Below are 9,963 nucleotides of genomic sequence, written 5' to 3' on the forward strand. Positions count from 1 at the left end.
AAATTCCATTCCAAAGTCGTTTACTCAAAAGTCAAACTCCAGTCAAACTTTAGAAAGTCAAGCTTTATAAAATCAAACCTTTTTAAAAAAAAAAAAAAACAGAAAACATACCTACGCACCTCAGAATAAGATCGAACTCTCAATCCAAATCGGGACCCGGTATCAACAAAAATACAATTATGCCAAATTTAAGAATTCTTTAAACCTTTAAATTTCTAGTTTTCGTCAAATGGCGAATTCAAGCTAGGGACTTCCAAATTAGATTTCGGGCATACGCCCAAGTCCCAAACCACGATACGGACCCACCAGAACTGTCAAAATACTTATCCGGATCCGTTTGCTCAAAACATTGATCGAAGTCAACTCAAATGAGTTTTAAAGGCAAAATTTCATCTTTGTTTTTTCACATATAATTTTCCGGAAAAAGATATAGATAGTGCACGTAAATCGAGGAAGGATGAATGGAGCTATTCGAGATCTCGAAATACAATGAAGGTTAAAATTAAAAATGACATATCGGGTAATCAAACAAACACACCCATATTGTCCAAAACTTATAGGGTTTTACAGAGAATAACATGAATGATGAAAATGTCCAAACAGCTTTTATAAGAGAAGAAAAAGAAAAAGCATGTAACCAAGATTAAAGGGCAGCCTGGTGCACTAAGCTCCCGTTATGGGGGGTCCGGGGAAGGGCCGGACCATAAGAGTCTATTGTACGCAACGTTACCTTGCATTTCATATAACCAAGATTGAAAGTCTTAAATGATGACGCTGAAAGCTCTGTAACTTTTTCATCTTCCTTCTCCTCTTCTTCATCCTCTTTCTTTTCTGCTTCTACTTTTGATGTTGCTACTTCTTCGTCTACCTTCTGGTTTTTTTTTTTCTGCTTCTACTTCCGCCGCCGCTGCTGCTGCTGCTGTAACCAAGATTGAAAGTCTTAAATGATAGCGCTGAAAGCTCTGTAACTTTGTCATCTTCCTCCTCCTCATCCTCTTTCTTTTCTGCTTCTACTTTTGCTGTTGCTGCTTCTTCTTCTACCTTCTGTTTTTCTTCTGATTCTACTTCTGCCACTGCTGCTGCTGCTTCTTCTGCTGCTGCTTCTGTTTTCTCTTCCTCTTCATATTCCTCTTCTTTTTCTTTTTGTTCCCTTTTTTTAACAACAATAACAATGTGTTCGGATTAATGTAACATACATTAGATATATATAAACCTATTCTGCAGTTATAACAAGAATAACATAATGAATTAAACTCATAAATTGAGTTAGTTCAGATTTTCCATCTTCCCAATATGATCCAACAAGATAACAAGTGGCAATTGGGTAGCGTCAAGAATAGAGAGAGTGGAAAAACTCCATTTCCCAAGCGTTATATAGGTTTCACTTTATAAGGTTTTGAGTGGCTCAATGCATATATTAGCAGTTAAAAAGACATAAAAGCCACAACCTCTGAAAAAGTTTTGAGCCAGTGTTTTATTCTAGCAGCTAATATATAGGTCATATAGCTTATAGTTCTTTTTAAGTTTTAAATGAGACTGGCAATAGTGTCCAAGCGTATGAAAGTAAGCTAAACTTTTTGTGAAAAAGAATTAGAAAAAAAGAAAATTGAAAATAATTGAAACATCATATGTACATTGTCATAAAACTTCAACAGAATTTGAATTTTGGCACATAAAAAATGAAGGGTGAAAAGAAAGACATACCGAGAGTAATGTGGAAGAATATCGACCTTGAGGTTGTCACATCCTGTAGTTGCTTCTACTTCTTCCTTAATCTCCAAAGCTGAAGCCTTGAGATTATCATCACAATAGATCACCTTGATTGATGTAAGCGTTCCAATATCCACAAAACTGTCAGGAATCTTCTTAAGCAATTCAACAGATCTTAGCACTAAACTCTCAAGCATGGGAAATGACGATGATTCTGAGACATGCCATCCCCTAAGATGAATGCTTCGAAATTTTAAGATTTTGAGTACCGGGAACTCCATATCTCTCACGTCCCACTCCTCTTGCTCGAATGTACATCCTTGAAATATCAGTCTTTGAAGGTTGGGTAACGCAGCGAGTGTGGAAGTTGCACTTGCTAGTATATTAACTTGGCGGAGGATCAGCTCTTTGAGACTTGAAGGTAAATAATACTTGGTGATATTACACATCGAACCAAGCACGAGGGACTGAAGCTGTGTAAGAACATCCAATTTCAGAACGAGAGAGTTAGCTTCATAAATATCATTATCACTTATTATGAGGAGAAGCTTTTGAAGATTGGAAAACCTCTCAATTAACTCTATATCCTCACGAGATAAACACATGCCTTTAAATTCCCTTAAATTCTCCAACTTAGACGGACCTTCTTCAGAAACTGCAAATATCTCACGAGGTAAGAGTGTTCCTACGTCTACATGCTTTAGTTTCGTCATCTTCCAAATATGAGGTGTCCCTTCTACTATTCTCTCAGTATCCACCAGTAAAGTTTCTAGGTCGCACATGTGTGATACCCACTTGAAAAAAAACTTTTCGAAACACATTCCAAGGTATCTCAGGTAAACTAGTGACTGCAGTATATCAACTATATTTGTATAATCCCCTGGAATGCAGTTCTTGAAATCCAACACTCTAAGAAGTTTTAAGTCTCCAACTGACGAGAAATGATAGGAACGAGATAAATACTCTTCAGAAATAGTACCGTGAAAACTAGACTCACTACTCCAAAAATCTCTATAAGCAAGAAAATCATCCGCATTATTAGTAACAAAAAACGATTTAAGATCTTGACCAAAAGATGTGGAGCCGCTTGTGAGGAATATATCTACTTTGTTGTTGAATCTCTCCAAATCATGACGAAGCTTATGGTCGAGGTGAATGCACACTCGATGTTCCTCATCATATGAAGGTTGATATTGGTTATGTGTCCCTATAACTTGCATGAACTTTTCTTCTTTAGCTTTGTTTAAGACAAAGTCACGCACTAGATCATGAATTTGCAAGTACTTCACCTTGCCATCAAAGGTCGTCTTTGTAACCATTAGTAGGCTACTAGAAATTATATCGCTCAAGTAACCTTCAGCTACCTCCTCCAATCCTCTCTCATCACTACATTGAACGAGGCCTTCGGCCACCCAGAGTAACATCAATTTAGATGCTCCAAATTTTTCATCCTCCCTAAATACTCCCATAGTTAGAAGGCAATGTCTCAAATGATCTGGTAAATAGCAGTAACTTAATTGTATTGCCAAGTTGCTCTCACTTTCAACTGATCCATGATGAGACGTTAAATTGTTTGCAACTTCACACCACTCTGAGACATTCCTTTCTTTCTTCGCCAGAATTCCACCGATCAAAACAACTGTAAGAGGCAGTCCTTTACAATATTCCGCAATTTGTACGCCAACATCCTGTAATTCCGGAGGGCAAGTTTCCTTTTGAAATGCTTTTTCCTGCAACAATTTCCAGCTCGCTTCCTTGGTTAGGAATCGAGGGGAATAAGGATCGGTACAGTTCTTGACTTCCATTGCCACATGTTTAAGTCGAGTTGTTAACATGATTCTGTTTCCTTGTTTACCAATTGGAAAACATAATCTTAACTCATCCCATGCATCAACTTCCCATACATCATCCAAGACAATGAGATATCTTTTGCCCATTAAACACTTGCGCAACGTATCGGCTATGTCACTCTCCTTATCATCGTACTCAACACCTGTCACTTGCTTATAGATATTCCTCAACAGCTCTCTCACATCATATGATTGCGAAATTGTAAGCCAAGCTCGAACATCAAAGTGAGAAACAATAGAAGAATCTTTGAATATTTTTTTCGCCAAAGTGGTCTTTCCGAGACCAGGCATGCCAAAAATCGAGACAATATCCCGTTCCCTTATTCCTCTGGTCAGTAGCTTAATTATCTTCTCAGCATCATCCTCAAGCCCCACAGGTTCCTCTTCAGTTACTTGAGTACTTTGTTTAGCACTCTCATCAATGTTGACATCCTCCATCCTAATTAGCTTGATCTATTTTCGGGTTGAAATGCTTGATGTCAGAGAGCAGTATGCCTAACATGAGTAATAGCAATGACATGATCAATCTCCAGTGAGCAATACAAAGATCAGGAAAAAAAATGGGTGCTAAATTTCCATTAGGAATTCTTAATTCTCTGACATAGATTCTAAATTGCCTGTAATTACAAACAAAGAACTCATGGTCATGGATTCTTTTCTTCAAATATTCTTTGTTTCTCAAATTAGCAGTCCAGTTCGTGAAACCCTAATGTAAAATCCCCCTAATGTCGAATTAAATCAAAACATTCCCATTTTCAGATTCAGATTCCTTTTATAAATTTCCAGTTCAATTAAACATTTACAATTATTCTTTTATTTCATTTACTACTAATCCAGCTTAGAATTCCGTGTTTTATGACTTATATATTTAAAATCCCATATATTTCAAAATAAATGAAATACATAGTACTAAATATACAATCAATAACAACACTGTATAAGTATAAATCCATGTTGTCTTAATTAAATTTTGAAACAAAAAATAAGCAAGAAAAACACTGACCTTCCGTCTTTCAGCAGCGGAGAGTTTCTACTCTGTAGTGATGGAAGTTTAGTCAATTATTAGAGAGAAGGAAAATGGCTGTGAGTCAATGAATGAGGTCTATTAACAACTGGGAATTATTGAGAAATATACATATAATATTGTCCATATTCTGATTAGGAGTTTTTGATTATCAATGCCGGCTAGCTTTTTATATATGTACAATCTAGTTTCTCTTTAGTAATCAGAAACTTATCTTAAAACACATAATCATATTTTATGTCACATTATTCAATGATTTAGCTGGTGAATTCCAGCAAGTCTTTTAGTTTTACGTTATTGCCCCGATTAATTATGTAGGAAGACTAAAGTAATAAAAAAAATATACCCCTCTAACATACTCTCTTGATATAAACAATTACACTTGAATTTCATGAAAGAGGCAAAGAATTCTAACCTTGAAACAAGCTGGAGTAAGCCAAATAAAGGCAGAGATAGAAGAAATAGCAGAACAAGAACTGGAATAAGCAAATGAACACTCGAGCAGAAAAAATCAGTGCCAAAATGAGGGGAATCTACTCTCTTTAAAAAATGCAGAATTTTCCATCTTTTACTTTTCTAATGCAGCGAACAGTGTCCTTTATATCTGTAGGGGTGTACTATACGAGAGAAAAGGAGAGAGGATATAGGAGAATATGTCTGCTCAAAATTAGTGGAGAGAGCATCTTCTTTTTAAAAGAGATGAAGAGCTGTCTTATTTTACCTTGGAAACAGTCTCTCTATCATTCGGGGTAGGGGTAAGTTCTGCATACATATTATTTTCTCCACACTTCATTTGTAGGATTATACTGGATCGTTGTTGTTGTTGTTGTTGAAGAGCTGTCCTATTTTACAGAACAAAAATGTGGGACTCAAAAAACCAAAATATGTAAAAAAAATATAGTCACCTTTTTATATATAACACCCTTTAAAAAGGCGATGTGCGCAAAAAAACAGATAAATAGAATTTAATGTACTGAAATAGGGGTAAAGTGCTGGGTGGTGCAATGGTTAAAGGCCAGATATGAAGTTGCCCTTGACGGGGCCGATTCCTTCCACCAATATTATTTTGTTTTCCTATTTCTTTTTTTTCATTATTTGGTTTAAGTATTTAGATATAAATATTTTAATATTTATAATTATTTTTCAATGTAATTAAAATAATTTAATATTTATTAGAAAATTAGGATTTTTGAATTCATTTAAAGTTTTGAAAAAAAGAGAAGCCTTTTATTATGTTGTAAAAAAATCTACCGATATTTTTAATAGTTGTTATTTCGTATTATACGTAAAATAAATTTATTTTTTTCTCCTTTTTTTTTTCAAATTAGAATTATGAGTTTTATTTTACAATTAAAATTTTCATAATGAAACGGGAAATGGGAGTGTTTAGAATTGAATAGGGGAAACAGTGTCGTTTTGAGTATTTGGGGCCGGGCCTGGCGGAGGTGAGGATTGGGCCGGGTGAAGTGGAGCTTTTGGCAATTTAGCCATATTGCCCTAGTCCGTCTCAAGAGAGACCATTTCTCGGGGCATTTGCATCTATACCCGTTTTTTGTGCCACATTTTAACTTGTGCCCGCTTTGTCTTTCTGTTTGCAAGCGTACCCGCTTTTTCATATAACTTCATCCCACGGGGCTGAAGTTTTTCTTTTGTACTGGAAAACTTCAGCTGAAGTTTTACTTAAGCTCTAGAGCTTAAGTTTACTTAAGCTGGAATAACTTCAGCCCGCGGGGCTGAAGTTTTTCTTTTGCTGGAAAACTTCAGCTTAAGTTTTACTTAAGCTCTAGAGCTTAAGTTTACTTAAGCAGTTTCCAGCTTAAGTTTTTCAGTTATAAAATAAAAACTTAAGCCGTTTCCAGCTTAAGTTTTCCAGTTATAAAATAAAAACTTAAGTTGTTTCCAGCTTAAGTTTTCCAGTTATAAAACAAAAACTTCAGCCGTTTCCAGCTGAAGTTTTCCAGTTATAAAATAAAAACTTCAACCGTTTCCAGCTGAAGTTTTCCAGTTATAAAATAAAAAACTTAAGCCGTTTCCGGCTTAAGTTTTCCAGTTATAAAACAAAATCTTCAGTCGTTTCCAGCTGAAGTTTTCTAGTTATAAAACAAAAACTTCAATTGTTTCCAGCTGAAGTTTTCCAGTTATAAAACAAAAACTTCAGCTCTTTCCAGTTATAAAATAAAAACTTCAGCTCTAGATCTGAAGTTTTTGTGTTGTAACTAGAAAACTTCAGCTCTAGAGCTGAAGTTTCTATGTTGTAAGGGGAGGAGAAGGGGAAGCGGAAGTTTTTTAAAAAGTGGGTACGGATGCAAACAAAAAGACAAAGCGGCTGCCCCGTGCAATTTTTACCCATTTCTCTTTGTTTCTTTCCTTTCAATTTTTAAAATCGCTAATTAAACTATCATAAAACGAAAATTGCAAAATTAATTTCTTCACTACTTTATCTAACAACTAGTTAATTAACTTAACAATGTAAATTAATGAAAGGGAATTACTAATTTAAAACTAAAAACTAAAAATATAACAATGACTATTATGCTTTTTTTTGTTGTGATTTTCTTTTGATAATGCATTTAATTATGTAATGCTATGAAATGAAGTATGAAATATTTTTATGATTTTTATGGTTTAAAACATTTATAAATATATGCAAATAAATGCAAAACAAGTTGGATAAAAATAAAGAAAAATTTCTAAAATTCTATGAAATAATTAAAAAACTATTTTGCAATATTTTTGAGGAGCAATTTGCATTAGGGAAAAATTACGTGCTCACAATAGAAACATGTTGTCACGACCCAAATTCCTAATCCGTCTTGATGGCGCCTATCGTGGAACTAGGTAAGTTGACACTATCAATATGCTTTCAATATATGGCAAAAATGAGTTAAGGCAATTAAATTAACCGGAGGTTTACATAACAATAGGGTAAAACCCAAAACACAAATGCAGAATAATAGTTGGACATTGGGGTGACACTAAGCCATGAGCATCTAACAACCAGTATAGAAACAGGGTGTACTACAGTTTGTGACATATGTCAATACAAGAGAGAAAAAATAATAAGATAGGAGAGACAAGGATTGTGGACGCCGGTAACTACCTCGTAAGTCTCTGATAATCAGCTACATTTGAGATCAACACCCTCTGTGACTGGACACACCTGGATCTGCACATGAAGTGCAGGGGTGTAGCGTGAGTACAACCAACTCAGTAACTTACAAAAATAAATAAGGAACTGAAAAGCAGTGACGAGCTATGTAAATACAGTTCACTTCAGAAGTTTTAAGTAAAGAGTGAACATGCTTTCAAATTCTGCAGTTTAAGTCAAATCAGTTCGAGCCCAAGTAAACCAAATATAAATTTTTCAGAAATTGCACAACAATGACAGATAACAGCTAAGTGCAACAATAATTTAAAAGCAAGTACAACCTTTCAAGGCAACAGTCACTCAACTCATCTGTAATGACCCGACCGTAGTTATGAGCTCTAGCGCATCGTTCAGCGGTTTGAGACCCTGAGTAGCTTCACTTTAGGTATTATGACTTGCATGCGTGGCCAGGATTGAATTTCGGGAAGTTCGGAGTTTATTTAGAAAGAAAATTCTCATTTTGGGAGCTTTAAGTTGGAAGAATGACAAAAGTGTAATTTTTGAGTAAACGATCTCGGAATCGGGATTTGAAGGTTTCAACAAATTTGTATGATGATTTTGGGCTTGGGCGTATGTCCGAATCAAAATTTAGATGACTTGGGAGTGTTTCGACGCCTACTAAGAAAGATGCCATTTTGGAAGAATTTCACAAATTTGGGTTGAGGTGTATTTCAACGTTATTGATGTCCGTTTGCGATTCCGAGTCTGGGAATAGCTCCGTATGGTGATTTTGGTATTGGGAGCGCATTCAAAAGTGGAATTGGAGGTCTGTAGGTCATTTCGGGTTCATTTGCCGAAAGATATAAATTTGAAGGTTTTTGAGAAGTTTGACCGGGAATAGACTTTTTGATATCGAGGTCAGATTCTGATTTTGAAAGTTGGAGTAGGTCTGCAATGTCGAATGTGACCTATGTGTAAAATTTAAGGTCAATCGGACGTGATTTGATAGGTTTTGGCATCGAATATAGAAATTAAAATTTCTTAATCATTAGACTTGAATTGGGGTGTGATTCGTGTTTTTAGAGTCTTTTGATGTGATTTGAGGCCTTGACTAAGTCTGTGATATGTTTTGAGACTTGTTGGTATGTTCGGATGGGGTCCCAAGGGGCTTGAGTGAGTTTCGGACCATTTCTAGGCCAATTTTAGGTGCTGGTTTTTGGCTACATCAGTGTTCTATGCGATCGCGGGGATTTGGATGCGATCGCGATGAGTAAAATGGAAGAAATTGGCCAGTGCTTCGCGATCGCGGATGAGCGTTCACGATCGCGTAGAGTAAATTTTTTGCTGCACTGATCCGATTTTGGAAGCTTATATCTTTCAATCTATAAAGAATTTGAAGATTATCCAGAAATGAAAATCGTAGATATTTGTGTCTAGTTTTTAGAAAATCAAACCACTTGATATTTGGAATTGTGTACAAAGAGTTAAAGCTGACACAATACAACATGTCCGGAAAGAGTTTGGAAATCGCATTGTGTTGCATAGTGCTGATTTTGGCAGCTTACATCTCGTAATCTATAAGGAATTGGGAGATGAGAAAAGAATAAAAGTTTTAGTCCTTGGTATCTAGTTTTCAAAATGTCAAACCATTTACAATTTGAAGTTTTTTACAAAAAGTTATGACCATTATACTAGAGGCTATTTGGAAGAGTTAGGCACTTGTTCTTTGCGATCGCAAGGCTTTTACCGCGATCGCAAAGGAAAATTTTTGGGTTGAGAAATATTGTGCTTCGCAATAGTGGAGCATTTTTTGCGATCGCGATGGGTAAATACCTGGGCAGAAGCTATATTTCAAGGTTTCAACCTTTTTCTAACATATTTGGAGCTATAGAGCTCGGATTGAAGCGATTTTTAGGCGATTTTCACTATATGGATTAAGGTAAGTGTTCTATATCCGAAAGTAATTATACTTCATGATTATATGATTATATTCATCATTATTTCGAATTTAAATGGAAGAAATTAAGATTTTTACAAAACCTTTCAAGAACAAAAATTTAAGATTTGGAGGTCAAGTAGTTATCGAAATTTGATAAAATTGGTATGGTTGAACTCGTATCGGAATGGGTTATCGGATTTTGTGAGTTTCATCGGGTTTTGGGACGTGGGTCTCACTGCCAAATTTTCGAGCGGAGTTGAGAATTTTTATAAATTGCTAAATTTCAAGCATTGTAGTAAATTTTTATTTAATTTGCACGTTGTTTGACTAGTTTTAGATTGAACGGCACCAA

The 9,963-nt window shown here is 35.4% G+C and overlaps 1 protein-coding gene across 3 annotated transcripts; it reads right to left on the reverse strand.

The window, feature by feature from the left end:
- Positions 1-490: 490 nt before the first annotated feature.
- Positions 491-5,268, reverse strand: LOC107798710 (late blight resistance protein R1-A-like). 3 transcript variants are annotated; one of them, XM_016621756.2, is made up of 4 exons: positions 5,000-5,268; positions 4,564-4,595; positions 1,705-4,055; positions 491-1,150 (listed from the first exon to the last, which is right to left on the reverse strand). In XM_016621756.2, exons 3-4 carry the CDS (start codon positions 3,996-3,998, stop codon positions 865-867), a joined length of 2,580 nt encoding a protein of 859 aa, XP_016477242.2. In that variant the 5' UTR covers positions 3,999-4,055; positions 4,564-4,595; positions 5,000-5,268; the 3' UTR covers positions 491-864. The 3 variants fall into 3 exon arrangements, with proteins under 3 accessions (XP_016477242.2, XP_075097197.1, XP_016477229.2); XM_075241096.1 differs by having other exon boundaries at positions 4,564-4,641; positions 5,000-5,243; XM_016621743.2 differs by lacking the exon at positions 4,564-4,595.
- Between the last annotated feature and the right edge of the window lie 4,695 nt (positions 5,269-9,963).

The sequence above is a fragment of the Nicotiana tabacum genome, chromosome 20, assembly GCF_000715075.1.
Source record: "Nicotiana tabacum cultivar K326 chromosome 20, ASM71507v2, whole genome shotgun sequence".
Lineage (NCBI taxonomy): Eukaryota > Viridiplantae > Streptophyta > Magnoliopsida > Solanales > Solanaceae > Nicotiana > Nicotiana tabacum.